The sequence below is a fragment of the Dendroctonus ponderosae genome, unplaced genomic scaffold (genome assembly GCF_020466585.1).
Source record: "Dendroctonus ponderosae isolate FM_Combo_2020 unplaced genomic scaffold, Dpon_F_20191213v2 Dpon_F_20191213_11, whole genome shotgun sequence".
In the NCBI taxonomy this organism is placed as follows: domain Eukaryota; kingdom Metazoa; phylum Arthropoda; class Insecta; order Coleoptera; family Curculionidae; genus Dendroctonus; species Dendroctonus ponderosae.
The window spans coordinates 5,842,564-5,860,856 of NW_026017213.1; the positions used below are offsets into that span (position 1 = coordinate 5,842,564).

At 47.1% G+C, this 18,293-nt stretch overlaps 1 protein-coding gene across 1 annotated transcript in view; it reads left to right on the plus strand.

Annotated features, from left to right (window-relative positions):
* The window catches only part of LOC109537573 (chromodomain-helicase-DNA-binding protein 7), a 26,046-nt gene that overhangs the window by 4,968 nt on the left and 2,785 nt on the right, over positions 1–18,293 (plus strand). The window contains exons 2-14 of the mRNA XM_048662735.1: positions 533–1,063; positions 3,530–9,701; positions 9,755–10,041; positions 10,223–10,312; positions 12,000–12,233; positions 12,523–12,808; positions 13,201–13,356; positions 13,484–13,980; positions 14,194–15,474; positions 15,833–15,992; positions 16,053–16,430; positions 16,550–16,922; positions 16,982–17,375. Of these exons, the coding sequence (XP_048518692.1) occupies positions 585–1,063; positions 3,530–9,701; positions 9,755–10,041; positions 10,223–10,312; positions 12,000–12,233; positions 12,523–12,808; positions 13,201–13,356; positions 13,484–13,980; positions 14,194–15,474; positions 15,833–15,992; positions 16,053–16,430; positions 16,550–16,922; positions 16,982–17,375 (10,787 nt within the window). The 5' untranslated portion in view covers positions 533–584. The remainder of the gene's footprint in view (positions 1–532; positions 1,064–3,529; positions 9,702–9,754; positions 10,042–10,222; positions 10,313–11,999; positions 12,234–12,522; positions 12,809–13,200; positions 13,357–13,483; positions 13,981–14,193; positions 15,475–15,832; positions 15,993–16,052; positions 16,431–16,549; positions 16,923–16,981; positions 17,376–18,293) is intronic.

An 18,293-nucleotide genomic window follows, 5' to 3' on the forward strand; every position in this document is an offset into this window, starting at 1 on the left:
TGCTGAAAAATGTGAACGGACTTCAGTGGTGGCCATCACAGAGAGATAAACCGGAATTTGCAAAACACTTGCCCACTATAAAACAGTTTCTTTGTGCCACTGCATCTTCTGTGTCTGTCGAAAGGATGTTGAGCACATTCGGATATCAGGAACAGATTGGGAATCGAAAAAGGAGGGAAATTAGTGTTCCTCTTCATACTTTATAACGAAAATGAAGAGAAAGAGAAGTGATTTCCGTTTTAGTATTATTGAGTTTACCATTAATACCGTTTAATTTGTAAGTTCACATGCACCGTTTTCTATTTTGATTTTCATTTTTTAGAATTATTTGTGTTCTGTTTTTTATTTTTTGAGTGGAAATATAAAGTTTCTTGAAAAAATGAATTTTGATTTAAATCGTGATTTTTTTCCAAAAAAGTCAAGTGATTGAAATCACTTGAAAAAAATCAAACCAACCCTGGTTTTGCCATCGATAATTTAATTCAAAGCGTATTGGTAAACCGGGCGAATAAAACCACTCTTTGTCCAACAGCGATGGTTCTATGAGATGAGCAGCAAAGAAACGATATGTTCCGCCTAAAGCGATGGATTCATACGACTTGTTCGCGGAAGATGGAAGCGGTGGCATGTTGGAAAACCTGCCCGAGTTGGGCTCAGTGCACCTCGATCCTGCGGTGACTGGTGACCGAAATGCGCCTACAGCCTACTCGCAGCCAACGTACTCGCAGGAAACTCCCCTACAAAAATTGGCAACGTTCGGTTCGAGCAGCACCACATTCTCCCACATGGATCCGAATACTCAGCAGAGCGTCTACGCTCAAGGTTATGGCGCAGGAGGCGATGGACGCCCTCCTATGGGACCGCCGGGCGGCTCCTACGGCCATCCCAGGCAGGTGCCACGCCCTCCAGTCGCGCCCCCTGGCCCCAACCAGTACCCCTATCAGGCCACGGCCGACACGATGTACTCGATGTCCGACATACAAGTCGGCCCAATGAACGATGCAAATGCCATGCAAGCAGGCTGGGGCCAGCATGCAGCTGCCGGCTATCCAGCTATGCACAGGTAAATCAATCGCGATATCCACTTTGTTTGTTGTCCCACGATWTCTCCGCTAAATCTCATTCAATAGAGCCTTTGGACCAAGCGGATAATCGTGGACTACCAATATCACATATCACCCATTACTCARTTGCTGGTMTGTTCCAGATTCTATACWAGTAGCTTTCTATTCTAGAGATTCTATACAACAAGTAGCAATGTTTCTATGATTCCATGTCTACTTTCTTACATAAAGTGTATAATATATTGTAGCTTGTGTCCGGTGATCTTCGTGATCTTAGCCAGTCCTTCAGCGATTCAAAAGACATATTTACATAATAACACCAAATATATAAATATATATAAAATTACCAAATAAATACGAAAAAGTCCCTATACATCTATACTCGACCGGTACTTCGCCGAGAATTCACGAAGTACTGTTTATAAATCATCTCTCTTGCTTCAGAACGATCTCGTACTTATCCAAGCATGAGCTGAGTATCGTTTATAAATACGGGCCTAAATGTCTGATATTCAAATTTCGTGTGACTTTTTGTGACAAATTCACCAGAATTTACTCAATCATGTTGTTATAAGTGAATCGAATTACCGATTCTCTATCCAATGATATAAAAACGAACTCTGTGGCCCAAATGGTTCTTGAACAATGTTGAAAAAGGCGGCGTCATGTTTTAGTCGATTTCTCAATTTAAAAAAGCAGGCAACCCTAAAACTCTTAACTTTTTTTTAACAAAACACATAAAACTGGAACCCATCCCTATATATTCTTTGGAGACAAGCTTCAGATGAGCTTGCTGTAGAAATACAAAACCGTCCGAAATATTCCCAAAGTTTAAAAATTTCTTGTGAAGGAGTCAATGGTTTGGTCGTAACCAAATCCACACTATCACTAATCTGATGACTCTTGTATTACATACTGAGCTTGATATAAAAACTACAAAGCCGCCCAAAATATTTTCAAAGTTTAAAAATTAATTACGAAAGAACCAATCGATACCTACGAGTCAGTTGATGCATATGGGTCCAAAAGTTTCACATGTACATCACAACCAGAGGCAAAGTTTACTAAGCTAAGCTTACCGAAAGCTGCATCGTGCCACCTGCAAAGAAATGTGTGATGAAATGAAAAATGTGTTCAATATAACAGAAAATCTGTTCAAAGCCAAACTTATGTCTAAACAGCAAGGAAAAGAGAGAGGAATATAGAGAATCCATAAAAGTTCAGTTGCCTGTCGGGAAACTAAACTCACTTCAAGTGCTAAAACGTTTATATATTAGCGATCATTCTTATCTGATTTCTGCAAGCTGGCGCCCCATCCTCCATTTTCTACCCATTATTATTCGAATTTTTTACTACACGTTCACTAACTACGATGTGAACGCGATTCTAACGGCATACAGGATTATGGACCGATTTTGTGCCCTGTCGGTAGCAAACTAAATATCCAAACACTTTCGAAAACAAAATACACCGAAGTACAGAATAGATATGATTATTTCGATTTCGACAGTTCGATTTCATTTTGTTTATTGTTGACATTTTTGTAGAAAGTGCAATATTCTCAAAGGCAAATTTCACGTTCCAACTTACAATTGAACGAAAAACGCCCCAAGTGCCGACCTTTCTCGAATTTAATTTAAAATTTGGAGCCATTTATATTTGCCTCAATTCCATTCAGCTGCAGTGATCACTGCACAACACCAAAACTAAAATTAACAACCGAATTCATTTAATTTTTCTAAAGATATTTACTGAACAAAAAATCCGAGAAAAAATCACTTAATAAAACTGTTGCTCATTGCATCAAAATCTCATTCTCCAGCCCTCCCTCCAAAGGCTCTATTGAAATTATCCGGGCGCTTCTATCATTATTGGGGCATAAGTTTGAAACATTTATTGAAAAATAAAGTACACTTCATGGGGTTATGAATGGAATAACACATCGGACAAGTCCGCCTCGGCTTTGCTGGCACAGACGTGCTCTTTTCGAGAATTTTTCAAGGACGGTTGCGCCTAAATTTTGCGGCAACCTGATCTAGATCGTTATAAAGCTCTCTATTTGCTCGTCATCACCTTCTGCGGTTGCTGCATACGCTTGTATGATGTTAAAATGATTGTACATACTTTCGTGACTGTGTTTCAATTTCAAATCAAAATTAATTCCTGGGTTTCAGTCATTTATTGTCTCTATTTATCAATTTAAATACGTTTAACTATCTGTTAATTTAAAAAAACTGATGATGGTGGAAAACACCGAAACGTATTTAAATTGGTAAATAGAGACAATAAATGACTGAAACCCAGGGATTAATTTTGATTTGCAGTTAAAATGATTAGCATTATATTGAAGCTGTGTCACGATTGCTCTATCCGAAAACCAAACTACTTTGCGACGCTTACGTTCCATGCACCGACGGAAAAAGCTTCTATATAGAGAATTAATAGCGTAATAATTTGTCACTCAGATACCCCCAAATGACCCAATATAGGCAGCAGCCAATGACCGGCTACCCGCACCAGCAGGAGCAGAAGCAGCAGTTCCCCACCAGCCAGCACCCCATGATGCAGCAGAGCCACCAGGCCCCCTATCAGCTGGCCCAAAGACACACCCCGCACGGCTACCCGCAAGCGCCCACCTATCCCAGCACGCCGCCCAACCAGGCGTACGGCGGCTACGTGCACCAGCGCATGCCACATCATCACCAATACCCTCAAGCCCACCACCAGATCGAGCTTCAAAACCAACAATACGCGCAGATGGGCCACACTCAGCCACTACCGCATTCAGTGCCCACTCCCGGCCACCTGAATCAGCCCCACCAACAGCAACAGCAGCAGCAGCAACAACAGCAACAGCCGCCGCCGCCCCAAAACCCAATAGCGCACCCTGGCGGCATGGTTAACTATAACCAGAGCCACCAGCAGGCGCTGCAGCCGCTGCAACGGCCCGTGGTGGACATGCAGGCCAGTGCGCAGCAGCAGTTCGCTGCTAAGCACCAAGTGGGCAACTCCAGTCCACAGTATAGGGCGCCGTTTCCTCAACTGTCGCCCCAGATGTCGCCTCGCCCTCAAATGTCCCCCAGACCGCAGGCGCCGCAAGTGTCCCCCCGGCCGGTGATGTCGCCCGCCAAGCCCAACATGTCGCCACATCAGCAACACGCCCAGATGCAGCAACAGGCCATGAGTCCGCGCCCTGCAGCTAATTTGCCGCCCAAGAGCGCCAGCTACTCGCAGCAAAGCACGCTGCAGGCCTTGGAGCAAATGGTGATGCCGCCCCAAAGCGGCATGGCGGAGTACCCGGCCTATCAATCGCGCAACACCTTGGGGCTGCCCCAATCGCCCTCCCTGAACAACGTGATGCGCAACCAGATGAGCGAGCAATGGCCGCCGCCGCAGAGCCCAAGGCAGGTGCAGGCGCAGCCCCATCTGACCAATCTGAACGGCATGAACAGCCTGATGGAGCAGCAAGTGACCAATCAGCAAGGCATTCCGGCCACTCAGTCGCTGATGCCTACGCAATTGCCGGCGGCCACCTCTAGCATACCCGCCACGCCTGCCTCGATGTATGAGGAGCGAGCTGGAGTATTGGGGGAAAAACTCGAGGATCATGCGAGAATCCCGTCGCCGGTTCGGGAGACCAAAGAGTTGGAGCCCAGTCCAATCAGACACGAGTTTGCGCCGGTGCAATCGCCCAACATTCCCAGCAGCACCACCAATTTGGAGCCTAGTATGGCTAGTTTGGGGCCTACGGGGCTTTCGCATCCGTCCACGCCCACCCCCACCTCTACAACTGACGACAACGCTGCAAACATGCAGGAAAATACCAGCAGTCTGACTGTACTCGGGGACGCCCCGAGTGAGAACAACGTGACGATCAGCACGTCCAATGCGGGCAGCCGCCTTTACGACTCAGTAAGCGGGTTTGGGCGGGTCAACACCCCCACCTATTCCAGCCAGACCAGCCCCAAGGGGTATAAAATCGAAGATCTGGCGCAACCCAGCGTTTTCACTTACAACCAGGAAAATTCGTTGTCCCAGGAAAGCGTGCCCGAGTCGATCAAGTCCTCGGACAGCGTTGCCCCGTCTCCGACCTTTCAAAATCAGGGCTATTCGCTGCCAAAGCACGAAAGCACTGAACCACCGCCACCCATTAAACCTCAACCGACTGCTGTGGAGGAGAGTTCGCCTGCTTCCCCCACTCAGTCACACCAAAACGTCAGCAGCAACATGCTCAGCCCGATGGCCGAGCCGGTTCAAGCCACCAGCCCCTTGCCAGAGCACCCCATGCAAGAGCAGCACTCCATTTCGAGCCTGATTAACCAAAACAGCCAATCGCAGGACTCTGGGACGGCTGTAGCGGCGCCAACTATACCCGATGTGCCTGCGCCGCCTCCCATCAACAGCCAGCCGGCCCCCCACCCTATCATGGGAATGAACGCGCCAACCAATCTGCATCCGCAACCAGTCCCAACTAACATCCCCATTGGCTACGACACCAACCCTATGGGGATTATGGGCTCGATGGCGCGGCCATTGCCTCAAGGTCTGGGGCATCCGATGCTCCCTACCAACCTCGGCCACTTGCCAATGGAGTACCAGCCACCCATCAGCCACCAGCAGGAGCGCGCCGCCTTGCAGCAGCAGCTGCAAGAGCTCTATTGCATGCCTCCAGCCCCCGAGCTGCAGGAAAAAATCATCAACCTGCAGGAGAAGTTGAACATCCTCAGCCAGCACGAGGCGACGGAGCAGTGCAATGGCGGCTCACAGTGCATTCTTCAAAATCCCATGTTTATATCGCCTATGATCGACAGTCCTCAGGTGACCAGCACGACTGGCAGAGGAAGAAGCAAGGGAGCAAACAAGCCTAGGAAGCCCCGCTCGAAAAAAGCAGAGAAAAACGCCGAATCCATCCAGAGCTTGCCGGTCTCCGAGGATTTCGTCACGCCAGGCGCTGGCTTAAACTTGCCGTCGAGCGAAACGTGCGAGTTCATGGACTTTGCCTTGGAACAAAGTGCCGAGGAGAAAAAGCGGGGTCGAAAGCCTAAAGATCCGAAAAAACCGCCCAAAACTCCCAAAGAACCCAAACCACCGAAGGAGCGCAAGAAGTCCCTCAAGGACACGCCCGACCAGACAAAGCTCAAGCGCAAGTACGTGCGGAAGAAGAAATCGGGCGAAGACGCCGATGAAGCGTCCGAAGATCCCGACCAGTTTACTCCAGAAAAACAATGCTCATCTGAAGAAGCTGAAGCCAAGGCCGAGACTTCTGAGGAACCGGAGTCTTCTCAAGAAATCCTCAAAAGCACCGACTCAAAAGAGAACGACGAGCCGCAAGAAATGCAGGCGGATTCGCAAACTCCAGCCGATGGTCCGCTTCCAGAGTCAAGTGACGAGGCCAAGAAGGACGAGTATGCCTTCGACGAGTCCCAAATGGACGAAGAAATTGGGGAGATGCCGAAGAGGGCCAAAAAAGCGCGCAGCGCCCCTAAGAAATCCTCGTCGGGGTCAAAGTCGCGGGCCAAATCCGGATCAAAACGCAGCCGCAAGAAGGGCCCGATGGAATCCGATGGGGAGGGCGAGGACTTTATCGCCACTCCGCCACCTTCTCCTCCGGAGGATGACAACTCTAGTAAAAGACGTTCGGCCCGGAACACCCAAAGAAAGAAATACATTGACGATGTTATGCTTCGATTTTCTGACGATGACGCCCCTCCGACGCCTCGCAGCCGCAAGCCTCTAGTGCCGGACAAACCGATTCTTCCCATGATGGCCCAAGCCATACCCTCCACTTCTTTGGCATCACTCGAAACTGAAGAAGACGCTCTGGCTTTAGGCTCCAGCACCGATCCAGGCAAGGGCATGAACTACGTCTATGTGAATACGTCGGATGACGATAGCATGGTGGTGCAATACGTGCTCTCTTCCAGAATGTCCACGCGAGACGTAAAAGTTCCGCCTCAACCAGAAGGGGAAGATGAGGAAAAAACCAGCATCCAAGTGGAGGGGGTTGAGGAAACGGACGACCTTAAGACGGAGAAGATCGAGCCGAAGCCGCAGGGCGAAGAGCCGACAGAAACTGTGGAGGTGGAGGAATACTATGTGAAATACCGCAACTTTTCCTATTTGCATTGCGAATGGAAGACCGAGGACGAGCTATTCAAGGGCGATAAACGTATAGCGAATAAGATCAAGCGCTTCAAGCAAAAGCAGTCGCAGTTACTGAACATTTTTGAGACGCTAGACGAAGAGTCTTTCAACCCGGACTATGTGGAAGTGGATCGCGTATTGGATGAGTCATCGCACATCGACCCAGCCACCAACGAAACTGTGCGGCATTATTTAGTCAAGTGGCGCTCTCTGCAGTACGAAGACTGCACTTGGGAACTAGAGGAGGACGTGGATCCGATTAAAATCGTGCAATATGAAAAATTCTCCAAGTTGCCCCCAAAGGACAAGTGGAAGGCCAAGAAAAGACCCAGCCCAGAGGGCTGGATGAAACTCGACGAATCACCGATCTACAAGGGAGGCAACAGTCTGCGCGAATACCAACTGGAGGGCCTCAACTGGCTGCTCTTCTCATGGTTTAATGGACGCAATTGCATTTTAGCTGATGAAATGGGACTGGGAAAGACCATTCAGAGCCTCACATTTATTCACGCGGTGTGGGAGTATGGCATCAGAGGCCCATTCCTCGTCATCGCCCCTCTATCCACAATCCCTAACTGGCAAAGGGAAATTGAAAGCTGGACCGATCTGAATGTTATCGTGTACCACGGATCGGCAACCAGCAGGAACATGATCCAGGAATATGAGATGTACTACAAAAGCGACAAGGGACAGCACATTAAAGATCTTACAAAGTTCAACATTCTCATCACCACATTTGAGATTATTGTCACCGACTTTGCCGACTTAAAGAGCTTCAATTGGAGACTCTGCGTCATTGATGAGGCCCACAGACTGAAGAACCGCAACTGCAAGCTATTGGAAGGCCTGCGCCAGCTCACTCTCGAGCATCGCGTTCTCCTATCAGGCACCCCCTTGCAGAACAACGTGAACGAGTTGTTTTCCTTGCTCAACTTTCTGGAACCGACTCAGTTCACCAAATCGGAGGCATTTTTAAAGGAGTTCGGCTCATTGAAGACTGAGCAAGAAGTGCACAAGCTGCAATGCCTACTGAAGCCGATGATGCTTCGTCGACTGAAAGAAGACGTAGAAAAATCGCTGGCGCCAAAAGAAGAGACTGTAGTGGAAGTGGAGCTGACCAACATACAGAAAAAGTACTATAGAGGAATTCTGGAGCGCAATTTTTCGTTCCTAACCAAAGGCACAACCTACTCCAACATCCCTAACTTGATGAACACCATGATGGAGTTGCGCAAATGCTGCATTCACCCCTACCTGTTAAATGGGGCTGAGGATCAGATTCAGTACGACTTCAAGCAGCAGAACGGCGAAGACCCCGACGCCTACTACAAAGCCCTCATCCATTCCAGCGGAAAAATGGTCTTGATCGACAAACTTTTGCCCAAGCTCAAAGCCAACGGCCACCGAGTGCTCGTATTTAGTCAAATGGTTAAATGTCTGGACATCCTGGAAGACTACCTGATGTACCGAAAATATCCCTACGAGCGAATCGACGGAAGAATTAGAGGAAACCTTCGACAGGCGGCCATTGACCGATTTTCCAAACCCGACTCCGATCGATTCGTCTTTTTGCTCTGCACCAAAGCGGGAGGCCTTGGCATTAATCTCACCGCGGCCGACACAGTCATCATATACGACAGCGACTGGAATCCGCAGAACGATCTGCAAGCCCAGGCTAGATGCCATCGAATCGGGCAGCAAAAAATGGTGAAAATCTACCGACTACTTTGCAGGAATACCTACGAGCGGGAAATGTTCGACAAAGCCTCGCTGAAGCTGGGCCTGGATAAAGCCATTTTGCAAAGCATGAATACGGTGCAAGGAGAAAAGGGCTCCGGGCATCGGCAACTGAGCAAAAAGGAGATCGAAGATCTCCTGAAAAAGGGCGCGTACGGCGCCCTATTGGATGAAGAAAACGACGGCGACAAATTCTGCGAAGAAGACATCGACGTTATCCTAGCTAGGCGCACTCAAGTGATCACCATGGAGTCGGAGAAAGGCTCCACGTTCTCCAAGGCTAGTTTTGCATCCAGCGCCAGCCGCTCCGATATAGACCTCGACGATCCGGACTTCTGGAGCAAATGGGCAAAACGGGCCGACATCGACACAACGGAAAAAGACGAAACGGAAGATCTGGTTATGTCAGAGCCGAGACGACGCACACAAATCAAACGCTACGGCCATGATGAGAGTGCCTTGGACATGTCCGAGTTGGAAAGCTCTTCTGATTCCGATCCAGAAAACGACCCAACTGGCCTGAGAGGCAACAGACGCAACAAGCTGAAGAAGAAGAAACTAAGAGGTGACGATTACTATCCCAGGGAGGGAGAAAAAGGGGAGATGGTCTATGGAAGTTGGTCGCGTAGGGAATGTTTCATGGTGGAGCGGGGATTGCTCACTTTCGGATGGGGCCGTTGGCTGGAGATTCTGCAGAATTCCCAACTACGACGCGGCTGGAGAGAACCAGACATTGAGGACTGTGCCCGCGTCATTGTAAGTCAATTTGTGCCTTTACTTATCGCAAAAATGCCAACGTTTTCTTCCAGCTGTTGTTCTGCCTGCGTTTCTATCGAGGAGACGAGAAAATCCGCAACTTTATCTGGGACTTGATCGCGCCGTCCGAGGGAGGCGAGCAGAAAATATCGCGAAACCATCAAGGCTTGAAGGACCCGGTGCCCAGGGGAATACGGAACAAGCACAAGAAGAAACCCAGCAAGGACACCAGGCATGCTGCCTTAACCGATCCCAACCATTGGAGCAAGGACGAGAAGTACGATGGGGACATTTTCCTGGAGAACAACTACAAGAAGCATCTCGGCCGGCATGCTAATAAGTGAGTAGTTGCTTGTTTGCCCGATTAATGCTTCGCATGGCAATGATGACTTTCATGCTAATTTCGAGAATACGTAGGTATTCATTGAAACAAAAATCTTCACTAAACTGAGCTATTCGCTCCTAAGCCAATTGGATGTAGTGGAATTAAGCTAGAGCGTAACGTGATTTGGTGCTTTCAGAGTCCTACTTCGCGTGCGAATGCTGTACTACATCAAGCACGAGATTATCGGGGATTTGGTGCAACATATTACCGATGGGGTGCAAGCTAGGTAAGCGTCTAGATGTCGATTTTTTTTTAATTAGCATAGGAAGCGTCCAAATGTTTTGAAACCTTCACAGTATACAGGGTGGTAGGTTTGGACCGAGTTTCTGGACAGCATGGACACCCAGAGACGATTAATTTATTTAGTAAATACGAAATTGTTTGGCAATTGAATACATTCCTCAGTAGATTAAAAAATATCGAATTTTTTGAATCTGAATCTTCCACTCTGTACACACGTTGAAAGCAGAATGTCCCAGTGCTAGATCAATGTTGGGGCATCCTGCTAAGGGTATTAAAAGCTGTCTAGTTCTAAAAAGCCCAAGGTAAGGATTTGAACATTGATCATTTTATCTCTATTATTAATTCCGATGGTTGGGACACCAGCTTACATTTGTTGTCCACCATATACTTGTAACTGTTAAAAAAATCAGCCATATCAGCCTCACTGCGTACAAGTATATGGTGAGTCTGTCTGTATTTTGCATGATGCTTATCGAGGTCATGCCAATGCTTTTCGCATTTAGATGATAACTCGTTTACCATATATATTTACATATATATTCCCTATATCACCGGCTTATCGCTTATATACTCCCGTTTTAACACTAATATGTATCATGTTATGGTTCCCAACATCCCTCGTATTTAAGTATGTGTTATATATGAGAATGAAGTTTTTCAAAAATAATAACAAGTGTTGGGGCTATACCGCATGCGATTTGAAAAATACAGGGTGTCTCCGTATCGGATACGATCGCGAGAGGCTACGCAGCAGGGCAATGGTATGGCAAACTTCCCCAAAACAGGTCTCGGTTCCTTGAAAGTTCATTCTCATATGTAAACGTCTGGCAAAATTAGCGGTACGGCACTTGAAACCAAATTATTATTTTTGAGAAACCTTCTACTACTATCAGACTTTTCTGGATACTTCAGATGGAATTCTAAGCGGCCACACAAAAAATCAACTAAATTCTCTTTATAGTAGAGGTGTTGAATGTCGTTTCTTATTACGTCTTAATCTATTCGCTGCTTTGATTAGTGCATTAAACTGATCTTTCGCACCAAATGAAACAAAAGTCGAGTCAAAAGTTGCTTCAGGTCTTCCTTGTAGAGTTTACGTATTGTCTTTTCTATTAATAAAAACAGTATCTTTCAACTGGGTATTCGCTACTTCGCGTCTCCTAGACTAACGAATAGTTCCTCTTTCAACACCTCTAAATTTCTAGTTCAAATACTCTCAAGATGAGAATTATCTGCTCGCAAGCAATAGAAAATAACAGTCTTCAACTTCTTGTATTGGAAAGAGCGAAAACAATTTATGCAGCATAATTAAAAAGCACATTGAAAACATTCTAGAATTCTATATCTTAGAACAAAATCACAAAAAAAACGGGTAGTAAAAAGTCCTTGTCGCACTTGTCTTTCAAGGGGGCATTTTCAAGCGCGTCTTTAAACCGACTTCTATGTAGAATGGGAGTATTAACAGACTTCGACCAGTCTGGCTTAGGCATGCGACTAGGTATGTTGTAGACTAGGAGTTGTTTAGACAGTATTAGGGATGTGTAGAGTTAGGCGGCAAAGAAATCCATCTGAAGTACCTCTAAGAGTTGTTGATGAGAAAAAACCAAAAGAAAAGAATGTAAGAATCAAAATTAACAATTGGCGATTATTCCATGTGTGCGTGTCTACAGTGCCCTGCCGATATTCCCCCCGGTTACGGAGCAATTGCCTGCCGTGTGGTGGGACTCTGAGTTCGACAAGTCGTTGCTGATCGGGACGTGGAAACATGGCTACGAGAATTACACAGCGATGCGTCAAGATCCCGCCTTGTGTTTCCTGTCCCGATGTGGGCCTCCCTCAGACCGGGAGATCCAGATGCACAACGCTTCAAACATGCAACCGGCCACGCCCCTTCAACTGCCTAAGTGAGTATAACACTTCTTGCTACAGCTTTTGGTAGACTTAGTCTTTTTAACTATCTTTATGTGCTTGTATTTAAAATTGCTGGGATTCTATTGATCATACGTTTCTATTACAGTTTCTTTATATCATCACTAACTGTAGTAAGTATCGAACTCTAACCAAAAATCGGCCCTGTCCCCTCTATAGGTAAAGACCTTCGGTCATTTCCCCCGCTAAATTCATGCTGCTCGATCCAGCAAATCACCCTTCTAAGTCCCAACCAGGTTGATAATACATATATTTTCTCTTCAGCAATGAGGACGACATAGACGACGAGGACACCAATGAGGAGTCCAGTCTTAAGTCGCGCAATCGCGACAATTCGGAGGTAAATTCGGAAATCGCGGAACCTTCCCCAGGCCCGTCCGCTTGCTCGGAGAGCCAGCAGTTGGAGGGCGACGACATTAAGGAAGATGCAAACGAAGACAAGACTTGGCCGACTATGACCGATTTGAACACGAGACTTCGCCGCGTTATCACCTCCTATCAGCGCAACTACCGCAAGGAGGAACAGAAGCTGCAGGCCACAAAGGCCAAGGTAAGCCAGCTTTGGGAAATCGATGTAGCGATTGGTACGCCACACTTCAAAGTACCTAAAGAATTCCACCAAGTCTGAGTGGTAGGATCATGCCAAACAAACATCATAGCCGCATGATTGGGACACTATGTACCAGCTATCGGACAAACTTAAATTAACACTCCGAGAATATTCGGAAGTCTTTTCTCGCAGCTTTATAACATCAGCCAATGTCCAAAAAAATTGCCCAAAAAAAGGAAAACAACATTATCGAGATACTTTGAAGTGCCGCCTACAGATTTTCGATTTTTTAAATTGTTCACTACCCCCATACATCCCATGCTCTCTTGTGCATGAGCGTTGTGGCTGTTGATGGGTAGATTAGTACCATTTTCTCCAACCGTTCTTGCTAGCAGCAGCAACAGCAACAGTCCGCACTGGACGCTTCGGCCTTATCCTCCCCATTGGCAGCGCTAGCGCAAGTTACTCAGCAGTTCGACTCCAGAGACGCGGCAGCCTCCATGGGTCTGCAAGGCTGGGACTTGCAGCAGTTAGCGCTCTATCTCCTGGTAAGTGAACTTTTCGCATGTTCCTCAATCCTCTATCCTGAATCTTCTACTAACAATCCCTTGCCTTCCAGTGGTTTACTAATCGATTGCTGATTAAATGTGGGAAATTTGATGCTTACACTTTCAGAAGATGGAGCGACAGGGTAAGCAAGCGTTGGAGCAGGCGCTGAAAGAGTCAGCAAAGGAGCGCGAGCGCCAAACCATCTCGAAAAGATGGACCAAGCGAGAGGAGGCGGATTTCTTCCGCGTCGTTTCCTCATACGGCGTCATTTACCATCGCAAGACCAAAAAGTACGACTGGTCAAAGTTCAAGCAATCGGCCAAGCTGGAGAAAAAGCCGGACGAAGAACTGACCGAATACTACAAGCATTTCGTGATCATGTGCAAGAAACAGACGGGGATTCACATGGACGATGGCAGCTACGATTCGACCATTGAGCATGTGAGCGAAGAAAAGGCGCGCCGAACTCTGGAGCGTTTGGAGCTGCTTTCTCGGATCCGGGAGGAGATTTTGACGCATCCGAAGCTGGACGAGAGACTCCAAGTGTGCGTCACTTCGGCCGACATGCCTGATTGGTGGATCGCCGGCAAACACGACAAAGAGCTGCTGATTGGTGTCGGCAAGTAAGTTTCAATATTTTAACCAGCTATGTTTGACAACTAATAACTCTGGCCTTTTGGCTGATACAGAAGTACCCTGGCAAACTTTAGGTTCCTAACAAAAAACTGTTGAGTTTTCGAGTAAAAAATATGCACGTTTTAGAATTGTCAAGAAGTACTGCTGTATAATCAATAAGGCTGAATTGTTTTGAAATAAACCCACTGTGTTCTTTGCAGATATGGCCTTGGAAAAACTGACCACTGCCTTCTAAACGATCCGGAGTTTTCCTTCCACGACGTGCTGCGCAAGAAAGTAACATCGGATTCGCAAGACGTGAAAGGCGCCATCAAGCTGGAAAGCCACGAGGACATTCTGAAGTTCGACCGCGATGAGATTCTGGTTAAACTGGAAAAAGGCGAGGGAACGCTGAAAATTGAAAAAGTGATGCAGAAGAAAGAAAGCGTGCCCGAGGAGAAGAAATCGCCGCCTCCACCCAGCGAGGAAGCAAGCGAAAAGGTTGAGGAAAAAGCCCCTGACGCGGTGGAGGAGGTGGCAAAGAGCCCCCCAAGCGAAACCGTGGAAGAAGCTGTTGCAGCGGAAGTGGAGGCACCGGTGGAGGAGCCGAAGACCGCCAGTGAACCAGCCGCGGAGCCCGAGGCGCCAGCCAGTGATGAAAAAGAGGAGAAAGAACCTCCAAAGGACCCAGAGGAGGAAAAGGAGAAGGAGGAGGTCGTGGAAAAAGTGGAAAGAGTAGAAGAGCCACCGAAGGACCCGAAACCAACCGAAGAGGAAATATCAGCGAACGACTTATGCTCCAAGCAAGCGGCGGAGCTTAAAGCAATGTTCCCGGACTTGGAGGTGATCCAACCGCTTTCTCGACTATCTCAAGTGGACACTTTCGTGCTAAAAGATAAACCGACGCCGACTGGCGCGCTGGATTTCAGCGAAACCACAGTGGCGCAGCTCTTCAACAACGTCGTAAAGTGGCCGAAGGAATACGCCATCCAAGTGCGTCTGCAGCACATCATCTACGCGGTGGAGACTAATGAGTGGCCGGCTCCCAAAAGCTTCTCGGCCTACGCCACTGGAATCGGCAACGAGTTCGACATCCCCATTCACGAGCTGCCAAACGACCCTCCAAAACGCGAAGCCTCCACCCCAGATATAGACATTAGCTTGGGCAAACGACTGGCCGATAAGCGAAAAAGGCACATTGCTATAGACGTGGAGACTGAGCGAGCCAAACTTCATGCGTTGCTCAACAGCAGTCATACGGCGACCTCAAAGTCGCAATGGGATGATGATTCGGAGGATTCCCGCAGATCGACGCCCCAAGGGGCGCTGCAGCCTCCTCCCGCTCATCAGCATCGCACTTCCACCCTGAATATGGGGATGAGTTCGATGCCATTTGATTTCACCAGCAAATATCAGCAGAGTTTGACCACAAAGACCATCGGTCAGACCACTGTGATACCGGGGACGAGCAGTACTTTAACGCCAATTGATCTCAGCTCTGGGTAGGTTTGATTACTGAATGATCACGCTTAGTCCAAAAATTGCCAGTTTTGACAAAATGCCGACTTTATAATCAATAGTTTAACCAGCAATTTCAATTAAAGGCAGCTGTAAAATCGACTTTCAACTTCAAAACCCAAAACCAGAGTGCTATAAATTACCTCTTTTGCCTCAAAATTTGGGCTTTAAGACCTGGAAGCATTTTTCTGACCCGCCAGTGAAAATTTCAACTTTCAAACCCAAACCTTCAGAAAAGTTCTTAGAACTAATTTTTCCAAATACTTCAGGCCTTAACTAGCACTACAAAGGAAACATTTGTGGCATACCGATTCCTCATAGAACCCAATTTTACATTTGCAGAATGACGAAAATACCCGACAAGTTATCAATCGACATCCAGAACGAAGTACAAGACTTTTCCATCAAAAAATCCTCAACATCCATCAGCAGTGTTGGTCCCTCTAAAGCAGGCACCAAGTTGGACGATACTCTATCAAAGCTGATGAAACGAAAGAACTGCGTGAGTATTCTACGGACCAACTGATTGGGACGGGTTGAACTAACCGGGGTTTTGTTGCAGCCGGAACCAGAACCACTAGTGGGCAAAGAGAAGAAACGCCGCAAGTTGGACGAGATCGTACTGGGGCTTTCAGCCGCTAAAGAACAGTCTCTTTACCCGGAGTCTACTAAAAAGCCCACAGTCACGCCGAGTGTCACGGTCACACCAACCACAGCCCCAATTTCCTCCTCGCACAGCCCTACGCAGAAACCGTTCACGATTACCGTAACTTCGGTACCGTCAGTTTCGCAGGGATCGAGCAGAAACAACCCGATGTCTGGCATGATGGCGGGCCTGTCTTCTAAGGACAGCCTGTCCAACTTCTTGGCGCAAGCTGAACAGCAGCAACAGAACATCATGCTGAAGAAGCAACAGCAGCAACAGCGGAAGAGTTACGAGGTGAGCTGCAGCGGTTTATTGATCAAGAATTCGTTCTTTTTTACGAAATAAACTACCATCAGTCTGAACACTGCAATATTCTGATGGAAAAATTTCAATCAATTCTCTTCTTTATCTAGGCAATGATTGCTGATATCGGTTCCAAAGTGAACACCTACTCGCATGAGGCGAAAGTAAACAAATGGCTGGCCGAACAGAATATGGCCCTAGCCGAGCAGCCGTTAGGTGCCGACTATTTGTCGACCAGAAGACGAAGACCTCGAGTAGATCCGACGTTGTTAGATTGGAAGAAACTGACTGGCGATGAGAACGTGTCTGTCATCAACCGGGTAACCGGGAAGAAATTGACTGGGCCGAAGGCCCCAACTCTAAAGCGACTGGGCCAATGGCTGATGGAGAACCAGATGTATGACATCGACCCCAAATGGTCCGAGCTGGTCAAAGAACGCGGCAATTTGGGCTCGGATCTCCACAAGAGGATGTCTGGGCAAAGTGAGTACTCCGCAAAGACCAATTTCCCACATGAAAATAATAAATCATAAATTATCTAGTGTCCAACATGAGCGGCATGTCTGGAAGTGGCAAACAGAAATCCAGCAGTTCTGGACGGCCACCCTTACTGTCCAGTCCTACTGGGTCCACATCAAGCGTCAGTTCAGCCAATGTGCCTACGTCGATGTCTGCGAGCATGTCTTTTCCTTCACTAGCCGGCACTGGATTGGCCAATTTAAACACATCCTTGCTGTCAGGCTTGTCCAATCTGGGTCAGTTCGATCCCAAGACCAATCCCTTGCTAATGCCCTTCGCCGGCTTGCCAATGGGATCAATGGGCGGACTAGGGAATCTGTCCAATATGAATTTGTTCGCCAATCTGGCTGGCTTGGGATTGCCGGGCTTGGGCGGAATGGATCCGTCGGTCTTAGCCAGCGCTACAGCTGCCGCATCGTAAGTCTCGAACGCACCATAGTTAAATTACTAGTTACTAATCCAATTAAATGTATTTCTTCCGAGAAAAACACGATTTTTCTTGGAGAAAACCGTCAAAGCTTGGTTAATGACCACAAAACAGCGCCAAAACTAGAGCACTTTCACAATTCACACATGCACACGTATGAAGGATTGCAATCTCGAGGTATCGAGCTGAAAGTTGGCACCCGTATTGGGATTTATTCAGGGAACAGGGCCATTGAGGCACATTCAAAGCGGAGCAGGGTTTTGCCCCTCCGTGGGCCCCAAAGTGAAAAATGTATAATTTGAAAAACCAATGGCCTACATTTGCGAGGTTTATTCGAAAAATTTTAACATCGGGCACATTTGGGCAACAATATTGCGGATAGGTCAAGGACTTCGCCCCCTTTGCAATATAAAAAAAATAATATTCTGGGAACTGCTGCAATTAGCTGGCTAAAGCAAGAAACCTTTTCCATAGCCCGGTTTGAGAGGTCCATTTCACTAATTAAGTTTTACCAGAAATTTTTAACCCCAAAAGTAAGCGTTTTCCCGCAAATGCTCGAGTAGTAACTTCCAGCTTTCACAGTCTACAGAAAGCATTTGAAGCTGAATGCCCCTGAAAATTGCATGTAAATCACGCTTAATCCTAATTTTTAAATACTTAACAGAATTAGGTTCAAAAATGAGCGTTCTTACGTAAATGCACTTTCCCTTTTAAAATCTCATAACTTCCCAAGTACCGCAAGTAGCGACTTGAAAGACTCAAAATTTGATAAATTCTTGAACAGTTTCATTTATAACGTTTATAAACATTTTCATATAGGAAAACCTTTGTAAATACCTGAATAATCATTAGAACCTTTTTTGCCCTCGTCTCCATGGGTCGCAGCTACATAACCTCAGTATTGAAGG